At 40.6% G+C, this 25,925-nt stretch overlaps 1 protein-coding gene and 1 long non-coding RNA gene across 2 annotated transcripts in view; both read left to right on the forward strand.

Moving 5' to 3' along the window:
• The window catches only part of brinp1 (bone morphogenetic protein/retinoic acid inducible neural-specific 1), a 184,428-nt gene that overhangs the window by 101,622 nt on the left and 56,881 nt on the right, over window positions 1-25,925 (forward strand). Inside the window, exon 4 of the mRNA XM_047372154.1 lies at window positions 15,438-15,607. Within this exon, the coding sequence (XP_047228110.1) occupies window positions 15,438-15,607 (170 nt within the window). The remainder of the gene's footprint in view (window positions 1-15,437; window positions 15,608-25,925) is intronic.
• LOC124872316 lies at window positions 1,429-2,929 on the forward strand. The gene is made up of 3 exons (XR_007039254.1): window positions 1,429-2,583; window positions 2,696-2,762; window positions 2,849-2,929. It is a non-coding gene; the product is annotated as an uncharacterized LOC124872316 (long non-coding RNA).

Genomic DNA, 25,925 nt, shown 5'->3' on the forward strand with positions numbered 1-25,925 from the left:
TGCATTGGTGGGTTTAGGGGTCTCCTAAACCGGCAGGGAGGTACCATCTCATTGCACGTGCTCTTTCCTTCAATGAGTGCATTCTGCATGCTGGGGTGCCTCCGGGGTTGAGGTGTGGAGTTTGCGGGATGCCCGGTGTTTGGCATGCTGGGATGGCCTTTCTCCAATGCTTCCTTCTATGGCTCTGGCCCCCAGCCCGGCGCCGGGCTGCGACAGTGGTTGGGGGGTGGGTAGACGGCTACTGGTGGGGCCTGTGGACTCGTAGCTGCAACTCCCTGGGGCTTCAGCACTGTGGCTGCTGTGTGGTTCCCCTGGGGCTCTCCTCTGCTTTTCTCTGCAGGGATTGCGGTAGTCCCGGCAGTGGTTTGCCTGGGGTTCCCGTACTCTGGGGGGCCTTTTGATCCCTGTGGCTCAGATCTCCTCCGTGTCTGTCTCGGGTCCAGAGGGACAGGTCTGTGGCTTCTCACACTCAATATTGCATATTTTTATGGAGAAACCTTATACACAAATGCATGCTTACACTTAGACCCACAAAGGTAGGATTCAGGGTTGATGTTCTACATTGTGCTGCAGTTACCACCAAATACATCTTGCATTCATTAGTACCGTGCACTTTTCAGTAACACTGCTGTTGTTATATATGTTTCTGTAGGTGTAGAAGCACTCTTCTAATATCTTGTATTCCCTTTATCCGTCATTTTCTCCTTTATTCCTCTCTCCTTTTCTCCCTATTTGCCCGAGCTACTTGTGAAAGTAAATCTGTTGGGCTTCTTGTCAGTCACTTAGACAACAATTCTGAGTGCTATTGTGCTGGACAGGACACGGTTGGTAAAATGAAAAAAAAAAAAGGTGTTTTTCTTAGTTTAGTAAGTATGTGATTATTCTTCTTATAAATGTTTTCTTAAAATTAAAAACATCCTTTCTCCTTTATTCCTCTCTTCTTCTTGTCCTTTTTGCCCAACCTCTCTCTCTTTCTTGTTCTTTATCCTTTTCTCCTTTTTGTTTTTGTCTCCTTGTCCATTGCAATTGAAATTATCCCAAAGCAGTTTCATATAAAGTATATATATAACTACATACTGAAATTCAGACATTTGCTTTGTAACTGTTTAAACTTGAGGGTACTTTGCTTAAGAAATTAAGAAAAGATAAGTAGGCCTGTGAAAGTAGATTTTTATATTTGTTTGTAGAATTTATATGTTAATACTCTAATTTGCTCTTTACTTTCTTATTTGCTTTGTAAACAACATAGAAAAAAAAAAAAAAAAAAGACAGGAAGCTTTTTTTATTCACTTTAGAAGAACGGACTTCTAATGGGGTTCTTGACAACTGACCAATCAACTTTTAAGTTACCCCTGAGAAGGACAATTCATTTGTTCCTCTTCAATGATGTGACTCATGAGACCACAAAGTGCAGGTTGTTAAACAGAATATAGCCTCCTCTTACTTTATCGCTCGTTCTTCATTTGCATTTTTGTTTTGTTTAGCTGTGTCCTTTATTGAGCATCTGTAAAGACTGAGATAAAAGTGTGCTGACACATAACTTGAAACAAAAGGCTCCAAGGTTAAAGGAAACATGGCAACAATCCAGAGGCAGTGAAGACGAGCCAGAGGTTAAATGTAAAGAGAGACAGGAAACACATGAGTGATTCAATACAAGAAGATGAAAAAGGATGATGTGGTTGAAAGGAAAACTGTAATAATTTAGGTATTTTTAAAATTATTCTCTAGTTTTAGCCTTGTGGTGCTTTATTGCTTTGGGATTCCTCCACCGAACACCTGTTTGCACTTTAGTGTCATATGATATGTCAACCTAATATTTCACATTCAGTTCCCAAAGAAGAAAAAAGAACAATACTTTATTCGTGAATCCTAAGTCTGGTTCTGTTGCATGCCTGCTGTATTCTCATTTTAAATGGCTCAAAAACTGGTAATTTGTCAAAGGTTGAAGCGCAATGTATGCCCTATAGCATAGGCATGATTAATTATGATCAAACAACAAAGTCCTTGTAAGGTCACAATAGCCAAGCTCAGACCATTGTAGAAATGATTTTTTCCCTCTTGTATTTTGGTTTTAAAAATGTTTTGGTTTAAGCATCATTGCAATCTGTGGAAGGTTTTAGAACTAAAATGAGATTTTGAAGATCACAAATTTCAAATAGATCATACATTTTCAGTAAGTTAAGATGATGTTTTGAATAATAACAGAATTCATCATATTCACTGACACTGACACTTGAATGGTTTGTTCAGATCTTTTGGGTTTTGCTAAGTTTTTATTAACAGCCAGTGTCTTACCTGCCGTAAACATATTTCTGAATGATCTAAGTTTGGAGAATTAGAGAAAAAGTCTCATCATACTATTCCTATTAGCACTGCTTTTACTTAGAATAGATCTTTACTGTCATGACCCTGGTGTGCTACTGTGAGTTTGTATCCATACATGAGATCTTTCATAGCCAGAGGATCTTTGCTGGAGGACGTGGCTGCCAGCTGCAGATTGTACACGTTTGAAAACTCCTCATCTGGGCGTTGGAGACCTCAGAAGCGGTTAGACCTGTCTTCACCTGATGCATAACCTACCTGGTAGTCAAGCCAAGTCCATCTTCCTAAGAGTTTCTTAGCAAACTTTATGAGAATTTTGTTCAAGTGTATCTTCTTCCTTGAGCTCATCCTCCATGTTTTTTGTGCATCCCAGGTCTTGTTTCCCACACCAACTCCGGATCACTTCTGCAAACTCTTCCATAACAGATCTCTCCAGCACAGTAAGCCTCTCAGTTCAGCCACTCCATTGAAAGATTCTTCCCTGTTACTTCTCCTGCTTTATCTAACTGTCTCTCTTTTCCTCCAGATGCTGCTGAACCTCACTATGGAAGCCATGATACCTGCACAACCTATTATTCATTTGTTGTAAATAAACCTTTGTTCTGCTAAATTCTGGGTCCTGGTTTAATTCTGCATGTGGGTGAGGAAACTCCCCAGAAGTATGACATTAGCCCCTTTTCCATTGCTTGTGAAAGGGGTTTTGAAAGCTTGGGGTTTGTTTTGATACAAATGTACCCAGGTAATTTCACTCTCCTGGATTCTTACTTTCATGGGTCAAAGGTCCTGGTCTAAGGTAGGACTTTTCAGATTGTTAAAGGGGCAGGGATGTGTGCAGCATGGCATTGCACCACCAGCTACAGCAATGGTGGCAGTGAGTACACAACCTTATCCTTTTTATACCATTAATCTGTCACAAATGTTTCAAGATGTTTTTAAGTGAGAAAGTAGACCTCTAAACTTTAGCTGTGCAGTCAGTTCATCAAGAATGAGCCTACTTTGAAATGTTCTTAAGAAGTTTTTGGGGCATGCAGAGCCTGGCTTATATGCTAGTCTGGATGCTAAGCTAAGCTAACCAAGCACTTGCAGGTGGAATCCCAAGTTACTGCACCCTCAATCTCATCTGAGTAGGTAGGTGGTAAAAAACTGCAATATCAGAAAAAATATATAATATTTTTCTCTGGATATATTTGACATTTTAAGTTAATGTAGGCATTAATTATAAACTGTTTCGCCAAGTTCTGTAAGAAAAAAAATATATTTTAGTGAAGTACCCCTTAATAATCAAAAAAAGAACTTAATTTTTATTTTACATTAAACATACAGATTTCCCTAAAACTGGCTTTTCACGTAAATCTAACTTATTGAAGTGTGAACACTTGTTTTATTTTCTACCGTGTCCTGTCCAGCAGAGTACACTTCTGCTTGGCACTCAGAATTGTTATGTGAGTGCCAAAGAGAAGCCCAACAGATTTATTTTCACAAGTGGAGCTTTGCAGCTAACACTGTAATGCTCCACTTGATATTTATAAAAGAAACTTTATAAGAAACTGCTTTGGAATTATTTCAATTGCAACACGGAAACGAAAATAAAAAAAAGAAGCAAGAAAGAGAGAGAGGTCGGGCAAAAATGAAAAAGGGAAGGAGAAAAGAATAGAGGAGAGAATGAAGGTTGAAAAGATAACACCCTAGAATACTATTTTCCAGTTTTCATGGTTTTATGCTGACTGCTCTGCAGGAGGAGAGACCACAGTTCCAGGTTTGGATGCTTTGGATGCTTCCCAAAAGCTCCCAGTGATCCTCTTTACCCTCTTAAACTGCCATTGTCTACTCCAGATTCCTTTTACCAAGGTAAAACAAATGCTGGGGCTTTAAATCCTAGGGCTTTCAGTAGAAAAGGGGTTCCTTACACTGCTATAGATGTTATTTACAACAAGTCTACACTTTAGTTTCTTTTTAAAACTTCTTTATACTGACTGTTCCGCAGGTAATAATCATTTTCCTAGAGCCCTACTTTCAAAAATCCAAACTTTCCCCTTACAGCGTCTTTTTGCTATAATTTCCCATCTCAATGGGTTCTAAAGCACATATTTTTGTGGTATGAATCGAGAGTAAACTTTAATGTCTGAATGGCATTATATAAAGTTGGAGAGAGACGGCAAAGCTAAACCTTTAGCTCATTTTAGAGAAAATTATTTATATAAGCAAAACCATATGAGTCAAAGTAGAGGTCAATTGGTTTTCACTCCACTACAGACTGGCTGGTTTATCTGTAAAGAAAATAAAAAAAAAACAACTTCAGCACAGTAATATGAATGAAACTGTCTAAAATCAGTTTGGACACACCTTCTCAAGTAGGATTTTGTTTTTATTACTACCAGGAACCTCCGGAACACTTTTAAGACTGCAGGACACCCATTTCAGGTTACTCATGAAGATAATCCCAATAGCATGCTAAGCAATAATCAAAGCAAAATGGGACTGTTTCAAACAATCTAAAATATCAAAGTTGTTTTTAGTTATTTCACAATTGTTTTGTTTGCTACATACAGTGCATCCAGAAAGTATTCACACCACTGCACTGTTTCTACATTTAGGTATTTTACAGCCTTATTCCAAATTGTATCAAATGTACAATTTCCAAAGGGCCCATTGTACAGTGACCTTCATTATTCGTAAATGGAAGAAGTTTGGAAGCAACTGGACCCTTTCTAGAGCAGGCCAGTCGTTTTAACTTAGTGATCGGGGAGAAGGGTCTTGGTCAGGTCACTCTGTCAGAGCTCCAGCATTCGTTTGCGGAAAGAGAAGAATCTTCCAGAAGGACACTATATCTGCATCAATCAAGCCTTTATGGTGGTGTGGCCAGAAGAAAGCCAATCCTTAATAAAAGGCACATAGCAGCTCATCTGGAGTTTGCCAAAAGGCACTTGAAGGACTCACAGGCCATGAGAAACAAAATTATCTGATGAGACAAAGAACAAAGAAAGTGTGAATAGGAGGCATCATGTTTTGAGGAAACCGGGCACTGCTCATCACCAGGTCAATACCATACCTACAGTGAAGCATGGTTGTGCCAGCATCATGCTATGGGGACGTTTTACAGCAGCAGGAACTGGAAGACTAGTCAGGATAGAGGGAAAGATGAATGCATTACTGTACAGAGACATCCTGCGTGAAAACCTGCTCCAGGGCGCTCTAGATCTCAGACTGGGATGACAGGTCATTTTTCAGCAGGACAACGACCCAAAGCACACAGCTAAGATCTCAAAGGAGTGGCTTCAGAACCACTCGGTGAATGTCCTGGAGTGGACAAGCCAGAGTTCAGACTTGAATCCGATTGAACATCTCTGTACAGATTTAAAAATGGCTGTGCACAGATGTCTCCCATCCAACCTGACGGAACTTGAGATGTGCTGCAAAGAAGAATGGGAAAAACCGCCTAAAGATACAGGGGTTGGACAATGAAACTAAAACACCTGTCATTTTAGTGTGGGAGGTTTCATGGCTAAATTGGACCAGCCTGGTAGCCAGTCTTCATTGATTGCACATTGCACCAGTAAGAACAGAGTGTGAAGGTTCAATTAGCAGGGTAAGAGCACAGTCTTGCTCAAAATATTGAAATGCACACAACATTATGGGTGACATACCAGAGTTCAAAAGAGGACAAATTGTTGGTGCACGTCTTGCTGGCGCATCTGTGACCAAGACAGCAAGTCGTTGTGATGTATCAAGAGCCACGGTATCCAGGGTAATGTCAGCATACCATCAAGAAGGACGAACCACATCCAACAGGATTAACTGTGGACGCAAGTGGAAGCTGTCTGAAAGGGATGTCCGGGTGCTAACCCGGATTGTATCCAAAAAACACAAAACCACGGCTGCCCAAATCACGACAGAATTAAATGTGCACTCTCCTGTTTCCACCAGAACTGTCCGTCAGGAGCCCCACAGGGTCAATATACATGGCTGGGCTGCTATAGCCAAACCTTTGGTCACTCATGCCAATGCCAAACGTTGGTTTCAATGGTGCAAGGAGCGCAAATCTTTGGCTGTGGACAATGTGAAACATGTATTGTTCTCTGCTGAGTCCACCTTTACTGTTTTCCCCACATCCAGGAGAGTTACGGTGTGGAGAAGCCCCAAAGAAGCGTACCACCCAGACTGTTGCATGCCCAGAGTGAAGCATGGGGATGGATCAGTGATGGTTTGGGCTGCCATATTATGGCATTCCCTTGGCCCAATACTTGTGCTAGATGGGCGCGTCACTGCCAAGGACTACTGAACCATTCTTTAGGACCATGTGCATCCAATGGTTCAAACATTGTATCCTGAAGGCGGTGCCATGTATCAGGATGAAAATGCACCAATACACACAGTAAGACTGGTGAAAGATTGGTTTGATGAACATGAAAGTGAAGTTGAACATCTCCCATGGCCTGCACAGTCACTAGATCTAAATATTATTGAGCCACTTTGGGGTGTTTTGGAGGAGAGAGTCAGGAAACGTTTTCCTCCACCAGTATCACGTAGTGACCTGGCCACTATCCTGCAACAAGAATGGCTTAAAATCCCTCTGACCACTGTGCAGGACTTGTATATGTCATTCCCAAGACGTATTGACGCTGTATTGGCCGCAAAAGGAGGCCCTACACCATACTAATAAATTATTATGGTCTAAAACCAGGTGTTTCAGTTTCATTGTCCAACCCCTGTAGGTGTGCTAGGCTTGTGGCATCATATTCAAAAAAGACTTGAGGCTGTAATTGCTGTCAAAGGTGGATCAACTAAGTATTAAGCAATGACTGTGAATACCTCTGTAATTTTGATTTCTTACTTTTATATATGTTTATATTTCATAACAATATTTAAAAAAAAAGTAACTTTTTTGCATTGTCATAACTAAATGTGGAAAAACTTCAGCACTGTGAATACTTTCTGGATGCACTGTGACTCAATATAAATTTGCTTCATTTGTTTTGAGGTCTTCATTTGGTATCAACAATGTAGAAAGTAATAAAAATAAGGAAAAGCCATTGAATGACAAAGTTGTGTCCAAACCTTTTACTTGTAGTTACCTTTAAGGTAGCCAAATCAGCCAATCTCCTCTGCACTTTAGGACTATAAATAATGCGTTTACTTGTGACTTTTAGTGAGAAATGGATGGGTTGTAGCTGAAGGAGTCTTCAATATTAATGGCTTCATCTGTTGTGGTGTTCTTGCTTGTACTTGTTGTTCCATTATCTAGGATTTGAATATGACAATCTCAATAGGCAAGATTTAGATCTGTTGTTGTGCTCGAAGCGCTGCATAAGTTCCCTTGCTTTACATAAAATCTGAATGATTTTTTGATATTACATTGCTCAACACATAAGAACTGGTTGTCAGAGACATTACTGTACCAATAATACCGCTTATAGCACACAAGGCTGGAAATATATATTGGAAAGAGTTAAGCTGAACATTTAGTGGTGGGCCAGCTGATATGCTTTTTTGGCTCGTCCCCATGTTACTTGTAGGCTTTGCGGCCTTTGCCTATTGTATGTAATTCTAGTCCCTGCATAATTAAATACATTTCTTGTTGTTCTTAGGCTGTTTATTTGGATTCATGATTGATTGGACTGCATGAAATTACCTGGCTTAATGGCACTTACTTTTATGTTTAAACTTTTTATTTATTTCAGTAAAGGATTTTTTTTTTCATCAAACTCTTTTCTTTTCTGTCTTGCATGTGGCATTTCTGCTTTAAACTCTAGAATTTCTTGAGAATGATCCTACGAGTGTGGCGCATATGTAGTTTGGATATTTAGCCAATGCTTTTGGCAGAATTTTTAAAGGTAACAAAATAACATTATCAAGTCCCGTCAAAGGTCCACTTTGTCTGAATCAAATAGTAATAATTATCAAGAGTATGCATATCTTTTAAACCAGATGGCCTCAACATTTACTGGCACATCTTGTAAAGGTGTCCTAAAAGCCTTTTAGAGAAATCCAACTTTTTATTCAGTGGGAAAGTCTTTTATTTTTAAATAAAATCATGTGAGCCATATGCAACATTTCACAAGGTTGGGGCTATTAACTTTTTAACCATTTGTCCTTGCACATTTTCCTGGGTCCTCTCTTGCCCCCTTCTCTTCGGATTATCCCACAAGTTTCTACAACATTTGGCTTATGGGAGAAGATGTATGTTGTGACTGGTGATCTTCCGGTTAAAAGTAGAACCAAGGATAACCCATCTTGCTTTCTGGCAGAGTACATCATAGTTCTACTTAAAGTGTAAGTATTTCAAAGAGTCCATGATGTCATGCACTCTAACAAGGTTCCCAGGGTCTTTACAAGAGAAACAGGTCCGTAGCATCTCACCTCTTCTACTAGACTCAATGTGGGGTGCTTCAGATGTTCTTCTTAGTATACTGATCCATCCCCATATTTCCATGGAGTATTGGCTGGCTGGAGCAAGAGGATTATGTTACTATAAATGAGTAAACTCCTACTAATTATTTAAATTTTCACATACCTCAAAATACTGGGCGAGGAGGAGGAGTAAAAACCATCTTTCACTCTGATTTATTCATTTGTCCCAGACCAATTAATAGCTACAACTCATTTGAATATTTAATCCTTAGTTTTCCTCATCCAAATTGCAAAGCACTAAAACCACTTCTGTTTGTTGTTTTGTATTGTCCACCAGGCCCTTACTCTCAATTTTTAGATCAGTTTTCAGACTTTTTATCTCATTTTGTGATAAATACAGATAAGGTAATTATAGTGGGGGATTTTAACATTCATGTTGACAATGAAAATGATAGCCTAAATATAGGTTGTAATGCTATCTTAGACTCAGTTGGCTTTGCTCAAAACATTAGCAAACCTATCCACCTTTGTCTTCATTATCTGGACCTTGAGCTGACATATGGCATTGAGCGTAAAGAAATAACAATATTTCCTCATAACCCTCTCCTGTCTGACCATTTTTTAATAACCTTTGATCTTAATTTAACCGAGTACTCCACACCTGAAAGAAAATTTCATTATAGATCATTATCAGAGAATGCTGTAACGACCTTTAAAGAATCTGTTCCACTTAATTTCCTCATTATCACAGAAAAACACAGTGGTGAGCAATAATTTTGTTTATTCCCCTTCACAAATTGATTCTCTTGTTGATAGTGTTACTTCATCATTGTGTGGTGCATTAGACAATGCAGCCCCTTTGAAAAGGAAGGTAATTATGTATAGGAGGCTGGCTCCCTTTTTTAATTAAGAGCTGTGTACTTTAAAGCACAATGTTAGAAAATTGGAGAGAAAATGGTGCTCTACACACCTAGAAGATTCCTACTTAATCTGGAAAAATAGTCTACTGTTGTATAAAAAGACACTTCGCCAAACTAGAACAGCTTATTTCTCATCATTAATAGAATTCAATTCAATTCAAAGATACTTTATTGATCCCCGAGGGGAACTTAGAATTCCAGTACAACCCATCCAAACATACATCATGACACAAGACAAGGGGGGGACGGGTCGCCAAGGCTTTACTGCCCACTCACAGGCGCTGCCCTTGCTAGATGTGAAAAGAGGCCACATTAGGTAAGTAGAGGGAAAAAAATCATATTTCACACTTTATCCTTAGCGGAATAGAGTTTGAGATTGCAAAAAACCTCAGCACAAAGAAGCAACAAGTTTACAAAACAACATCATGCCAGGAACGGTGAAGGTGGTGTGAGGGGGTGCATATGTTTATCTTGAGCATGTGTGTGTGTGTGCAAGTGAGTGTGTGCAAGTAAGTCCATGAAGCACTGTCACAGAGGCCATTGTCCTTGATGGTACGTTGGAATGTTCATCAACCGGCCACAAAGTTCTGAGCAGGTCCACAGATGTCCTCAGGGAAGGCAGGCGGCACAGGGAGTAGAGCGTCATGTTTACATAACTTCCAGGAGAGGTTGAAGATAGCCAGCCATCAAGGCTGTGCAGGGAAGCCAGATTCAGAAAAACAATAATTATTTGGGATAGGCTGACTCTTAATTTTCTGTCATCCTTGAGAGTCTTGCTGGTGCTTCTCAAAGGTGAATCCAAACAGCCAAATTCCTGGTCTTTCGCCAGATCCGAGCGAACAACTTTCTCCAAGATTTATCCCATTTCACCCCTGAGTCCAGGAACCGCAACCTGCCTGCGATCCTGTGTAAGGACCACATCCAGTCTGCAATTCAGCTCACGTAACATCTCAGTCTGAGTTCTGATCGCCCTGAAGATCCCATCACACATGCCAGGCAGCCTCACAATTGCCAGAACAGCTGCTGACATTCTCCGAATTTCTCGATATGCCAGGTAACCGCTGACTCCAAAAAGCAGAAATCCTGATATCAAACATCCAATTATATACATATGTTCCACATCCTCAACTGACATTATCGACAAACACACAATCCTGCACTTCTTCCAGGAGTCCATTGTGTATCCAGATAAAAACGTCCCGTCCGGACAAGCTGGGCTCTCCTTCACCCTGTCTTCTCGTCGAGAAAATTTGATCAATTGCATTGAGAGACCAGCTGACCAAATCCATAACTCAGAATTTGGAAGATATGCAAAAAGAGGCTCCAAAAAGAAGACAAGACACAGAGCTGAAGCAGGGCAGATATGGTAGGGGTGCGGGAGACAGATAAAAAGCGTCCTCCTCCTCCGAGAGCAGAAAGAAGAGAATAAGAACAATCTTAGGTTTCTCTTAAGTACAGTTGGTAAACTTATACAGTTATAACTCTGTTGAGCCATCTGTTCCCTTAGCTCTGAGCAGTCATGATTTTGTGGGATTCTTTTTAAATGAAATTGATTCAATTATAAACAAAATCATTGCCATACTCCCGCAAATGATTACTCATCCTCAGCAAGCGAGCCAACATTGGAAGTAACTGTGGAACCTGATCTGTGTTTGGACTGTTTAGATCTTGTGGAGCTTCCGGCGTTATCAAAAATAATACCTTCATCTAAACATTCAACTAGTATGTTAGACCCAATCCCTTCCACATTATTAAAGTATCTGATTACCAGTACCATTTTACAGATGATTAATCTATCCTTAGTAAATGGATATGTACCACAGGCTTTTAAGCTAGCTGTAATTAAACCTTTACTTAAGAAACTTTCGCTTGATCAAGATAATTTAATAAATTACAGACCTATATCCAATCTTCTGTTCTTATCTAAAATTCTTGAGAAAATAGTTGCTAATCAAATGTGTGAGCATTTACACAGCAATGACCTGTTTGAAGAGTTTCAGTCAGGTTTCAGAGCTCATCATAGCACTGAAACAGATCTGCTGAAAGTCACTAATGATATTCTCCTAGCCTCAGATAATGGACTTGTGTCTGTACTTGTCCTGTTAGATCTCAGTGCTGCATTTGATACAGTCGATCACAATGTTCTCTTAGAAAGGCTGAGACATGCTGTAGGGATCAAGGAAACAGCACTAGGCTGGTATAAATCTTATTTGTCTGAAAGATTATAGTTTGCTCATGTAAATAATAAATCATCTTCATACTCCAGGGTTAATTGTGGAGTACCACAGGGTTCAGTACTTGAGCCAATGTTTACACTATACATATGCTTCCAATAGGTAAAATTATCAGGCAGCATGGGATAAATTTTCACTGTTATGCTGATGATACTCAGCTTTACTTATCCATAAATCCTGATGAGCCCAACCAGTTGAATAGACTACAAGCATGTCTTGAAGACATAAATACTTGGATGACTTTAAATGCTCTGCTTATAAATTCAGACAAGACATAAGTCATCTTTGGACTGGAGTCTTTGAGAAAAAAATTGCTTGGTCAATCATTTAACCTGGATGGCATTAAATTGACCTCCGGTAAGAAAGTAAAAAACCTTGGTGTTATTTTTACCAGGACATGTCATTTAAATCCCATATTAAGCAGGTTTCTAGGATATTCTTCTCTAACCTCTGGAACATTGCCAAAATTAGAAATATCCTATCCAGGAATGACGCTGAAAAACTAGTCCATGTATTTGTTACTTCAAGGCTGGACTCACATATAAAGCCCTTAATGATCAAGCTCCATCATACATTGGAGATCTGTGTTTTCTAAATATTCCTAACAGAGCACTTTTTTCTCTGACTGCAGGTTTACTGGTGGTTCCTAGAGTCTCTAGGAGTAGAATTGGAGGCAAATCCTTTAGTTATCAGGCTCCTCTCCTGGGGAACAAGCTCCCAGTTTTAGTCCTTGAGGAAGACAACCTGTCTACGTTTAAGGCTAGGCTTAAAACTTTCCTTTTTGATAAAGCTTATATTTAGAGATGCTTAGTTTATCCTGAGGTATCTCCGTAGTTATGCTTCTATCGGCTTAGGCTGCTGGACATAATGACCACTTTCACTCTCACTGCTACATTCTCATACAACTCTCCAATTTAGCATTATTTGCTCTTATTTCAGCTTTTAACGTTATGTCCTTTCTCTTTTCTCTTCCTAGAAGCTACACCTGGCCGCACTCTGTATCTGTATATTTTGATTAAAACATTACAGTCAGGTTTATACATCAAATCTTGTTCACATCTTAGTTTTGCTTTTCTTCTTTCTGTAAAGAAAATGTACTTGACTTCGTTTAAAAATACAGTTTGTTGACAATTTGGTGGTCAGTGTGTACATATTATGTGCCATTTAGTTGTTTATAAAAATCTGATTTCATTAGCCTTCTTACTCTATGTGACATTATAAAGCAATATGGTTTAATGTTCCCCATTAAAATGACCTGGAGGAATTGTGCCAAATATGGAACTTTGAGTCCCACCTTACCAGCCTGCTACCTTAAAACCTTATTTCCTCCTCTAACAGTAGCTGACCTTAACATGTATTCACAAAGAAGATAATTATTCTGCTAATGCCATCGCATACACAAACACGTCTTGTTGATTTGAGGTGAAAAAGAGCATTGCTTTTAAATACCTTTCAGTTATACACACACACAAGCTCTTCATGAGCTAATTGTTTCTGGCACAGTGCCTGTAAGGTGCCGAGTAATAATGTAACAAGGTATTTCTTACAGAAAGATGCACTCTCATGATTTTTTATAAAGCTGTGTTGATTGCAAACGTGCCCTTCCAGCAGCACAACCCACAAAATATTTATGGCAAGAAGTAAGTTGGAATATAGATATTACAAAATTGCAAATGAAAGGTTAATGTTTGAACATTATTCTTGTGATGTAGTGTAAGTCAAGTGACTTCGCTAACCCCTGAGGAAGAGAGAGGGCATGGCATAATCGGAATGGGCATTCATATCCTCAGTGGTTGTAACCAGGCGTGAGACATTTGCCTTGACTGTTACTTGTCCTTAGTCACTGTCATAGGCAGTTAAGTGACTAATTCCAATGCATTTCAAGGGACTAAATAATAATTCAGGAATCCTATGTGACAGAATATTAAACAAAGTCCAGCCAGATGGTTTGCCTTACTCTAATGTTAAAGGCAGGTTTGTCTGAGCTTGTCTGAATTGTTGTTTTCGTGTTTACTTTTTATTCATATGTTCTTGTTGAACTGAAAGAGTAAGAAATATCAGTAACCAAAGAGGTGCTAAGCTTTGTCCGACTGTGTCAGGTAAAAAACTATAGAAGCATGGATTATTTCTGTGTACCAAAATATTGTTTATTTAACAGTATTTAAGTAACCCCACTGTATTGACTGTGATTTAAAATGTTTATATGGAAGGCTAAATCTTACAAAACCAATGAGTTTTGGAAGACTACAGACAGCATTATTGTTATAGTTGGCGAGAGATCATGGGTTTATATCCTAGATGAGCCCCATATTTGTTACAGCTTGCTCAAAATATAATTTAATGAAGGGAGGCGGGACACTAAGTTACATCAAACATTATGTATTTTGACTTAATTTAGTAAACCCAGTCAGTCAGTTAATCAATAGCATTTGGTGCAGGCTTAAGTCAAGCACTGGTGGATAGTGTTCAATAAGAAAAAAACAAATAAAACTAAGTTTACACCAAAACTGTGTAGTGTTATAGGATTCAGAAATTCCCAGACTCAGGTGATCGCTGTATACAACAACCCACCCACACACACTGAGCATCTGTTAAACAGACTAAAAGCACAACCACAGACCATATCTACAACTAAAGAAGGGATAGGCAGTCAAAATGATGCTGCAATTATTCATCCAGTATTGATCCTATATCCTAAGAGTTTGATTTTAATAAACTATGGAAGAAAAACAAAGTATTTTTGAAAACAAATAAGGGACAATCATGTTTATTTTGTTTATGACTTCACACCCTTTTGTACACTGATATGTTTGTGATTTAGAATATATGTGTAAGAGAAAAACAAAATCTGACTAATGACAGAAAAAGAAAGTGAATTATCTAGCACTTCCCCAGGCAGTAATAATATTGCAACTCGCGCTCAGTAATTTGATTTAACCATGCAAATGAGTAATCTAGCCCCCCTGACGCAAGCACATCAGTAACTGATACACAGGGCACACAATGCAGCATCACAGAATGCTGATACAGTCCTTTCTGTAGATGACAGAAATGAACCCATATGTTTATAATCCCACATGCAGCAAATACTTTGCTGACATTACCTCCTTTTTCAAACTGTTTTGGCCTTGAATAAATATGCACAGTCTTTTCTGTTACATTTTGTTTGAGTATTTACACTATTTGACTATTGCCGCAATTAGTAGTAGAAAGGGGAAAAAAAGGGGGATATTGGTTCAAAACAGCAGAAAAGTCCAGTGATGTGGAGGTAAAAATTCTATATCACTAGACCTCTCTAAGAAATAATGCAATCTCACTAAATCTGGGTAAATATCTGGGAATGGTGCCAGGTAGGGATAAGGAGGAAATATGGAGACTGTTTCTGGAAAACTCAGAGCATCCAATTTCTCGGGATAAAAATGCATGCCTTTTTACTCTAACCTCAGATTTATCTATTATTTTAAGAACTCTTTTTCCACATTAGATTAAAAACTTGGTCAGCTTTTACAAATAGAAATATTTAGTCCTATCATATCTGCTTAAGGAGCTGACTTTTTCAATAATCAAAGGTGTATAAATATTCCTGATCAAATTATTTATTTTTGATCCATAGGGGAGGAGGCTCTGACCATGTATCTGGCTAAGAACAAGCTGGACAGAAAGCTGGTTAATGCTACCCAGAACGTGGAAGCCCTCCATCAGCTGGCCTCATCTTACTTCATTGACCGCGATGGCACAATGAGGAAGTTGCATGAGATCCAGATCTCCACAAATGCCATCAAGGTTTGTATATTTTTAGCATGAAAATGTTGATAATCTTTTAGTGTAAACATTTCCATGGCAAAACAGTTAAAAAAACGATTTAATATTTCATTTTTTAAACATATTTTAATTTAATAACACTTGTGTCTTCCTAAAGCTGGAATGTAACTACCAGATTAACTACCAGGTACCATCACTTTTATTATTGTAATATTCATACTTTGTCTTTTGGTGTTTATATGTGCCTTCTGTCTGAAACAGCTTGAGCAGTGAACTCATTCATAGACTGATTTGTCTGCAGACACTGAGAAGATGGAGCTAGAAACCAGAGCTATAAAATATTAATAACATCCAGCAATATCATCAAGCAAACCCGAATGGCCTTAGTTTATAAAAATCCCTGCCTTCTGACCAGGCTTCAGTAATTAAGCCAAGTGGTGGAGAGTAAAAAGAAAAAAAAGATTCTACATTTAAGCAACTTTATGAACATTTTTAGCTTGGTAGATAAAAATGAAGCTGGAATTATATATAGTACTCCAACAATAATATCCTTCAGTTCTTTTAATATTCTTGTATAATAATTAAATATTTTGATGCAAGTAGCCACGACAGCATCCCTTGTTTGTCATGACCTTGTTCATATGCAACATGTTTACGTGACATTGCATCTACTGAATTGCAATCACAAACACATACATTTGAACAAATTGATAAATAAATTAGCAACATTAAAGTGAACACGAGGGTGCATGACTACTTCTCACATTAGCCTGTTAATTTGATTAGCAAGTCTGCATAACAACAATGACACCAATCAGGCATAACCTTTTGACTCTGACTGGTCTGTACCTATGCAGACTTATTCATAACAACTTGTGGTACACTCTGTTTATTGGCTCCTTTCTACCAAAACTACTATTAACATCTTCTGCAATTTGAGTTATATATAGAGTTTGTCTATTGGACTGGACCACATGGGGTAGCCTTCGCTCCCCACGTGCATCAGTTATTCGTTCTTCTTTTCTTGGAACCCCTTTTTGAAACCTGGAACCTTGTACAACAGCTGGAGTTATGGAATTGGTCTGACCCAGTTTTCTAGTCATCATAGCTTGTCAAACTCATTCAAATTATTACGCATGGCCAGTTGTCCTACATCTAACACATCGACTTTGAGGAAGCAATGTCCACATGGAGCCTAGTATACAGTCTCTTACCTACTAACAGGTGTCATAATAAAGAGATAATCGTTGTTTTCACTGTATGGGTCAGATGTCAAAATGTTATGCCTGATCAGATTACATTCATTATCTTGCACATGAAGATCTATCTTCCCCCCTTATAACATTTGCCATGTTAGCAGCTTGTTCTAATGCTAGAAAAAAAAAAGGTTTTCGATAAAAACTTGAAAACGTGTAAAAAAATAACATGCATTTTTTAGGAATGGACATTAAAACTGTGTTTAGAATAAGAGTGAAGTTAAACATGTTTATTTTTTCTATTAAGAAGAGAGAACATGAAGAAGATTCTATCAATGCAAAGCAAAGCCAAAATACTATTGAAGGTGTGTATGGAGAGTAAAGAAGCCTCAGCCAACACAGCTGCAGGTTGAATTATATCATCTGCCCACAGCTAAATGACACCTACTCTGAAAAAGCAAGCTGCTGTTAATTTTAAACCTTGCTGATCAAGTTTAGACTTCTCTAGTTTTGCATGTATTTACAAAAATGCAACATTTTTAGTGGAATAGCAGTTTTTTATTTATTTATTGTTTTTCTGAAAATGGACTGCACAACAAACATGTTGGAAAGACACACCAGTATATTTTCCTATCACTTTGTATCACATTTAGTCCTCACTTGTGATAACCGAATCCAGTATAATTGACTCAATCCGCATTTTGTTATTTTATTACCAATAAACAACATCCATACATTTCTAGTTTTTAGTATGTGAAAACTAAATAAATGGCTATCATGACAGGAGAGGAAAACAGAGTAAACAAATGGAAAAAAAAAATTACCCAGAATGATTGCACCATTTTGCATGTTGTACTCTATATAGTACTTTCAGTCACTTTCCAGTGGGTTTTACAAAGTTGCATTGATAAATTGTATTATTTTTACACAAAAAAATCACATAAAATAGTTAAATGTAACCAAGATTTTAACAGAAATTGAATTTTTCTGTTTATCTAGGTCACAACAAAACTTCATTTCAGGAATAGAATATAAGATTGTTTCATGAATATGTTGGTGTCAACATAATCAAATAATAGTAAAAAAAAAAACCACTTCCAACAGATGTCACATATCTGTGTTTGCACACCAGCACAACAATTGCAAGTACACGCAATGCTCACCCCACCCCAAAGCTTAACAACCCTGTATTCATTTAGGGCGCACCTTTCCAGCTTTTTGTTGTTTTGAGTGACAAGTGGATTAAGGGGCTTTGGCAGATGAGACTTCAGGTAGCAGGAAGTCAAGCATGACAAAATTAAGCAGACCTGACAGACTGCTGCTGAGTCAGTTTCTAGGGAAAGCAGAGAGTAGTGTTGAGAGGACAGAGCCTCGATGCGGCACACGCACTGACGCACATGTCACTGCAAAGCAGAGTGGACTGTGTGCATGCTCATCAAAAGTGGTGGAGCTATAGCATATGTGAAGACGTTGGGCCTTGTCTGAGCTCAAAATAGAGCTGAAAATGCAGCAGCAATAGGTGAGTGGCGAAGTTAGTTAATGGCATATGAGATAACTTTCCTCAGATTACTGGACCACCAGTGTTTGAACCTCTCATTGAAATAATAGTATGTCTTCACTTAAGAACACAATCCAGATCAGATTTATAGCATCAAGACTTGGTAGCCTGCTAGCACTCAAAAAGTTTAGAATTAGCTTTTTAGCACCCTAAACAAAACACTACAAGGAAATAAACAATATTCATACAGTTTTGGGGAGAGGGAAAGCCACATCATCGACTTATATTCTTTTTTTGTAGAACATCAAACAGAAAGGTTCTAGTTTTGGCCATAATCGTATACAAGTAAATAGACAGTAGACAGTACCTAACATTTGGATCCACGTTTCTTCAAAAAATGCACTCTTTTACTTGACTGTGAGGTCAAGACATTCCAGATCCTCATGTGCCTCTCCCCTTGTGCTGCCCTGGAAGAGCCACAGATAGCAGGACAAATGATGATACGCACCAGAGATTTGTACTATGATGTCATAGAGTTTCCAGCTGTGGCTGCTCCTTCTTGGGAGTTGTCCTGAAAATAGGTTAAAGGTGTGCATTCTGGGATTCATAGTTTTTACCAGTCTCTTTTGTTTGCAGAGTTCAGTGGTTGTTCTCCATCTATGACTGGGCCCAACTGGGCACTGTATTTTTTGGGCATGGAGATCATGGATTGTTGTTTCAAATGCTTGGTCAAATTCTTTTGTTGCAGCTAGAACAGTGATAGTTTGCTATTTGCACTGAAATTGCATGACCAATGCCAAAATAATCAATTGCTTTATTCGCTGCCAGCCTAGTTTACATATGTGCATGGGTCAAACCTTAGGGATAGGTGACTGGGGGTGCGACAAGGATCCACCATACTTTTGTATACTGCCATCAAAAGAATGAACCACCATAATGTCACCATCGAATTTTTGTGCTTGCTCAAAACAGTAGGGCATTTCTCATGCTCCAGCACCCATAGTAGGAAGTGCACTGCATTCTTGACACCCCAGAAGATCTCGCCAAGCGTCTGGAGGGATCATTCACTTTCTGAATGGTGTTTAATATTGTGGCATAGTCTTAGTCCTGTATGAAGAGGGCTGCTTATAGTCATCTTGACACTCAAGTTAAGTTGCATGCACAGTTTTCAACATATTTACCGATCATGTTTGTAAAATGTAAAATGTTCAGCTACAAGACAATGCTATCTCGTGATTGTCAAAGGAAAGATGTGATCCCTGCAAACAACAGAAATAGTGGAAGTCCAGGATTTTGTGCAGTTGTGGCTGTAGTAACATCATAGAGACTTTAGCACATCTAAGGTCTATTTTATTCTACAGACGAAACAAATATGTACTCTTAAGGTACTGCTCATGTTGTATGATAAAACTGTTTAACTGTATTATCTGTCAACCATTATTTTTATTATTTTTTTAGTTATTTTCACAGTAATCTATTCAGAAACATAATTTTTCCTTTAGGCATTTATAAAGTGTCAACGTTAATTTCAATTTCAATTTCAATTTTTCATATAATTAAAATGTTATTACCCCAGCTTACATACAGTAAAAATCTTGCTAAGTAGGAAACATCTCTATGAAAATACTTCTTTGGTATGATTTTATCTTTCTTTTTTTCCGCCAAAAGTTATTTTGTTACACACAAAATAACCAAAGTTTAACATTCTGTTATAAATTGCCATGTTAATAATTCGTTCGTTCGTTCGTTCGTCGTCTTCCGCTTATCCAGGACCGGGTCGCGGGGGCAGCAGACTCAGCAGAGACGCCCAGATGTCCCTCTCTCCAGACACCTCCTCCAGCTCCTCCAGGGGGAGCCCAAGGCGTTCCCAGGCCAGCCGAGAAACATAGTCCCTCCAGCGTGTCCTGGGCCGTCCCCTGGGCCTCCTCCCGGTGGGACGTGCCTGGAACACCTCCCGAGGAAGGCGTCCAGGAGGCATCCGGTATAGATGCCCGAGCCACCTCAACTGGCTCCTCTCAATGTGGAGGAGCAGCGGCTCTACTCCGAGCTCCTCCCGGATGGCCGAGCTCCTCACCCTATCTCTAAGGGAGTGCCTGGCCACCCTACGGAGGACGCTCATTTCAGCCGCTTGTATCCGTGATCTCGTTCTTTCGGTCATGACCCAAAGTTCATGGCCATAGGTGAGGGTAGGAACGTAGACCGACCAGTAAATTGAGAGCTTTGCTTTTCGGCTAAGCTCTCTCTTCACCACAATGGACCGGCACAGCGCCCCCATTACTGTGGCAGCTGCACCGATCCGTCTGTCGATCTCCCGCTCCACTCTTCCCTCACTCGTGAACAAGACCCCGAGATACTTAAACTCCTCCACTTGAGGCAGGAACTCCCCTCCAACCTGAAGAGGACAAGCCACCCTTTTCCGGTCGAGTACCATGGCCTCGGACTTGGAGGAGCTGATCCTCATCCCAGCCGCTTCACACTCGGCTGCGAACCGCCACAGCGCATGCTGTAGGTCTTGGCTAGATGGGGCCAGCAGGACCACGTCATCCGCAAAAGAAGAGACGAAATCCACTGGTCCCCAAACCAGACCCCCTCCGGCCCTTGGCTGCGTCTAGAAATCCTGTCCATAAAAGTTATGAACAGGACCGGCGACAAAGGGCAGCCCTGCCGGAGTCCAACATGCACTGGGAACAGGTCCGACTTAGTGCCGGCAATGCGGACCAAACTCCTGCTCCGCTCGTACAGGGACCGGATGGCCCCTAATAAAGGGCCCCCGATTCCATACTCCTGGAGCACCCCCCACAGGGCATCACGAGGGACACAGTCGAATGCCTTCTCCATGTCCACAAAACACATGTGAACCGGTTGGGCAAACTCCCATGAACCCTCGAGCACCCTGTAGAGGGTATAGAGCTGGTCCAGTGTTCCACGGCTGGGACGAAAACCACACTGTTCCTCCTGAAGCCGAGGTTCGACTATCGGTCGGACTCCCCTCTCCAATACCCTGGCGTAGGCCTTACCAGGGAGGCTGAGGAGTGTGATCCCCCTGTAGTTGGAACACACCCTCCGGTCCCCCTTCTTATAAAGGGGGGCCACCACCCCAGTCTGCCAGTCCAGAGGCATTGTCCCCGACCGCCACGCAATGTTGAAGAGGCGTGTCAACCATGACAGCCCTACAACATCCAGACACTTGAGGTACTCAGGGCGGATCTCATCCACCCCCGAAGCCTTGCCACCGCGGAGCTTTTTAACCACCTCGGTGACTTCAGCCTGGGTGATGAAAGAGTCCAACCCCGAGTCCCCAGCCTCTGTTTCCACCACGGAATGCGTGATGGCAGGATTGAGGAGATCCTCGAAGTACTCCTTCCACCGCCCGATAATGTCCTCAGTCGAGGTCAGCAGTCTCCCGTCCCCACTATAAACAGTGTTGGCAAAGCACTGCTTCCCCCTCCTGAGGCGCCGGACAGTTTGCCAGAATCGCTTCGAGGCCAACCGGTAGTCCTTCTCCATGGCCTCACCGAACTCTTCCCAGGCCCGAGTTTTTGCCTCTGCCACAGCCCGGGCCGCAGCACGCTTGGCCTCACGGTACCCGTCAGCCGCCTCAGGAGTCCCACAAGCCAACCACAGCCGATAGGACTCCTTCTTCAGCTTAACAGCATCCCTTACTGCCGGTGTCCACCACCGGGTTCTGGGATTGCCGCCACGACAGGCACCGCAGACCTTACGGCCACAGCTATGGGCAGCAGCATCGACAATAGATGCAGAGAACATGGTCCACTCGGACTCTATGTCTCCAACATCCCCCGGGATCTGGTCGAAACTCTCCCGGAGGTGGGAGTTGAATACATCCCTGGCCGAGGGCTCCGCCAGGCGTTCCCAGTAGACCCTCACTATGCGCTTGGGCCTGCCGAGTCTGTCCGGCTTTCTCCTCCTCCAGCGGATCCAACTCACCACCAGGTGATGATCAGTGGACAGCTCAGCCCCTCTCTTCACCCGAGTGTCCAAAACATGCGGCCGAAGGTCTGATGATACGACAACAAAGTCGATCATCGACCTCCTGCCTAGGGTGTCCTGGTGCCAAGTGCACTGATGGACACCCTTATGTTTGAACATGGTGTTCGTTATGGACAATCCGTGACTAGCACAGAAGTCCAATAACAAAACACCACTCGGATTCAGATCGGGGAGGCCATTCCTCCCGATCACACCTCTCCAGGTTTCACTGTCGTTCTCCACGTGGGCGTTGAAGTCCCCGAGCAGAATAATGGAGTCCCCGGGAGGGGCACTATCCAGCACCCCCGACAGGGACGCCAAGAAGGCAGGGTACTCTGCACTACCACTCGGCCCGTAGGCTGAAATGATAGTCAGAGACCTCTCCCCAACCCGAAGGCGCAGGGATACAACCCTCTCATCCACTGGGGTAAACCCCAACACGAGACGGCTGAGCTGGGGGGCAACAAGCAAACCCACACCAGCCCGCCGCCTCTCCCCGTGGGCCACTCCAGAGTAGAAGAGAGTCCAACCCCTCTCAAGGAGATGAGTTCCAGAGCCCACGCTGTGCGTGGAGGCGAGCCCGACTATTTCTAGTCGATATCTCTCGACCTCCCGCACAAGCTCAGGCTCCTTCCCCCCCAGCGAGGTGACATTCCACGTCCCTAGAGCCAGCCTAAGCATCCGGGGATCGGGCCGTTGAGGTCTCCACCTTCGTCCGCCACCCAATCCTCTTTGCACCGGTCCCTCACGGTTCCCCCTGCAGGTGGTGGGCCCACTGGGGGATGGCCTCGCGTCTCTCGTTCGGGCTTGGCCCGGCCGGGTCCCGCGAGGAGCAACCCGGCCACCAGGCGCTCTCCGACGAGTCCCGACCCCAGGCCTGGCTCCAGGGTGGGACCCCGGCTCCGCCGTACCGGGCGACGTCACGTGCCTCGATATTGTGTTCTTCATGAGGGGTTCTTGAACCATTCTTTGTCTGACCCATCACCTAGAACCTGTTTGCCATGGGAGACCCTACCAGGGGCATTTAGGCCCCAGACAACATAGCCTCTAGGATCATTTGAGCACTCAAACCCCTCCACCACGTTAAGGTGATGGTTCAAGGAGGGGATGTTAATAATTCACCTAACATAAATGTTCTGAGTTTTACTAATTGTTTTAATAGTTTTATAAATAAATGTAAAATAGAAATTATAGTATTTCTCTACATGCCTAAACACATTTGTCAATAATATAAATGTCTAAGACTGGCATTGTATGCCTGAACTATAAACAAAGGCAACACAAATTCCATCCAACCAGTCATTGTCCCACCCGTCATTGTCTGTCTGTCTGTTGGAGGCAGTGTCCATCAGAAAGCATGGATCTATAAACACAGAGAACAATTGCTTTTTTCCTTTAATATTGATCTGGTATGTTGGTGAAACCTGCTTTGGAGTGCAAAAATCCAATAAGTATCAAAGAAAAAAATAAATAAATAAACCTATTGGTCAATACTGCAGAAATGTTTCAGACATTTGCTGTCTCCAAGTAAGCAAGTTTGAAGTCAGACCCCCACTAGTTTAGGTGCTTTTTAATTTTTTTATAATAACCACAACAATTCAAAAACAAAATATATATCTTTTTATTCACTATTGCTCTTGTTGTGGAATATGTTTTTTTTTTTTTTTTTAGAAAATACATATTTAATGAATATTAGTTTTGACCTGAGGCCAGTATGAGGTTTAGATACCAGCAATTAAGTCAAATTAACATTGGAGAGGGACCATCTGGCTTGTTATCTGCTCATAGTTCAAAAGGCAGCCTGTGTAGTTTTGCAGACATTTCTGTTCACTATAATGCATGGGTAGCCATATAAGCACTAATACTGAACAATATGTTGAGGTTGTTTGTAGCAACATGTGACAGCTTAACCAAACAAAACAGGTCAAAGTAATTATGTCTTTTGGCTAAACTGGTCTGACAGAGGGCCTGACCTATTGCCCAGTAAAAACATTTTGTCGTTCATGAAAATATCGGTAAAGCATTCTAAACTAGTGAACTTCCAATTTAAACATTCAGTTTTCAAAGCAATAGTTATTATTCCAAATTATGCATAATAAAAGAGACAAAACGATGTAATGAAACAGAACACTAAACATTTGGCACTGTAAACGTAGAAGCGATTTTGTTTCACTGTCTGACAATAAATCAGATGTAATCTTTGCAATTGTAGGTCAGTTAGAATTACCAAACATGTGTTCAACATAAGGTGCAGAGTTAATATTCTGCCATACACAGTGATTGTATAAGCGGAAGTTGAAGAAAATAATAAAAACTTTAAGTCACTCTCGCTAATTAATCTGGCAAATGGTAATGATTTTGGTGATGCAATTGACCTTAAGCAGCAAGCATTGTGTGTGATAAAATGTCACACAAAATTGGTATGTATTTTATATATTGTATGTAAATATAATATAATATAATATAATATATGATGAGACTGGATTAACAGGCTAATTCAGCCTTATCAGTTTTAAGTATTAGTGATTGATTTAAAGTTTAAAAATCACACGGTGTGTAATGAATGTGCTACGACTGTTGGAGCCATGGTGAAAACACCCTCACAGTTTAAAAAAGACAGACTGCTAAGCAAAAACAGGAGCAGGCATTTGAAGAGGGATATTAAAAAAAAACTAAATAAAATGAGAAAGTCAGGGCCTGCCAGCTTAATATGAAAGATTTTTTAGTTAGCTATGGATAGCCCAGTTTCTGAATTATACACTGTGAAATATTTAGTGGCAGATGGTACAATAAAAGTATGATAGGAAGAAGGCTGTTCATTGACTAATAAGCTTAATATGTCATTCATTATAATATCCAGGGACCAATTCCACCAGCTTGCTTTGAGAGACAGTTTCTCCACCCCTGTATGGTGTTGTACAATATTTGTCTAATATTTCCATCTTGTAATAAATTAACATTAATCATTTTACCAAGATAGGTAAGATATTAATTTGTGATATGTCACTGCAAAATCACGAGCCATGTGCAAACAGATTTGTACCGAAAAAACAAGGCACAGCCATATTGGTCCAGTACACATATGTACCGAATGAGTACAGCGTTGCTTTATACCTGAACACATGAATGTTTATGTGCGAGACTAAGTGCACAATGACACATTCTGTAGTGCAACTTTAAAAAGTGACAACCAAACAAAACAGAGTGGACTCACAGCTATCATTTAACTCTATTTTGGGAACATTAAGGTTTCTCATGCAGCTAAAGGTGAGAAAAAAGGTGGACCAAACCAAAACTTTATGTCAGCATATGCATTTTTCAACAGCAATAAGGTACATTGCAGCTCTGCACTTAGTTGAATTACTCATCTGAAAACAACTCAGCTGAATGTAATGTAATGAATGTATACTCCACATGTACTGGATAAAAATTAGCTGATGTCCAAATCTAACTGTAGAATCCATTAGCTCCAACAAGCTCTGTAATTATCCCAACAGCTGTGCATGCTGCTTTTAGGTACACAAGGTAGTATAAATGTCAATACAACTCCAAAGTGATTTAAACATGTCTTACTCTCAGATATGGGCAGTGTCTTATTAAAACATTTCTAAACATTAACATTGACCATTTTCAAGTGGTTATATTGTACATATCT

Source organism: Girardinichthys multiradiatus, chromosome 8 (genome assembly GCF_021462225.1).
Source record: "Girardinichthys multiradiatus isolate DD_20200921_A chromosome 8, DD_fGirMul_XY1, whole genome shotgun sequence".
Lineage (NCBI taxonomy): Eukaryota > Metazoa > Chordata > Actinopteri > Cyprinodontiformes > Goodeidae > Girardinichthys > Girardinichthys multiradiatus.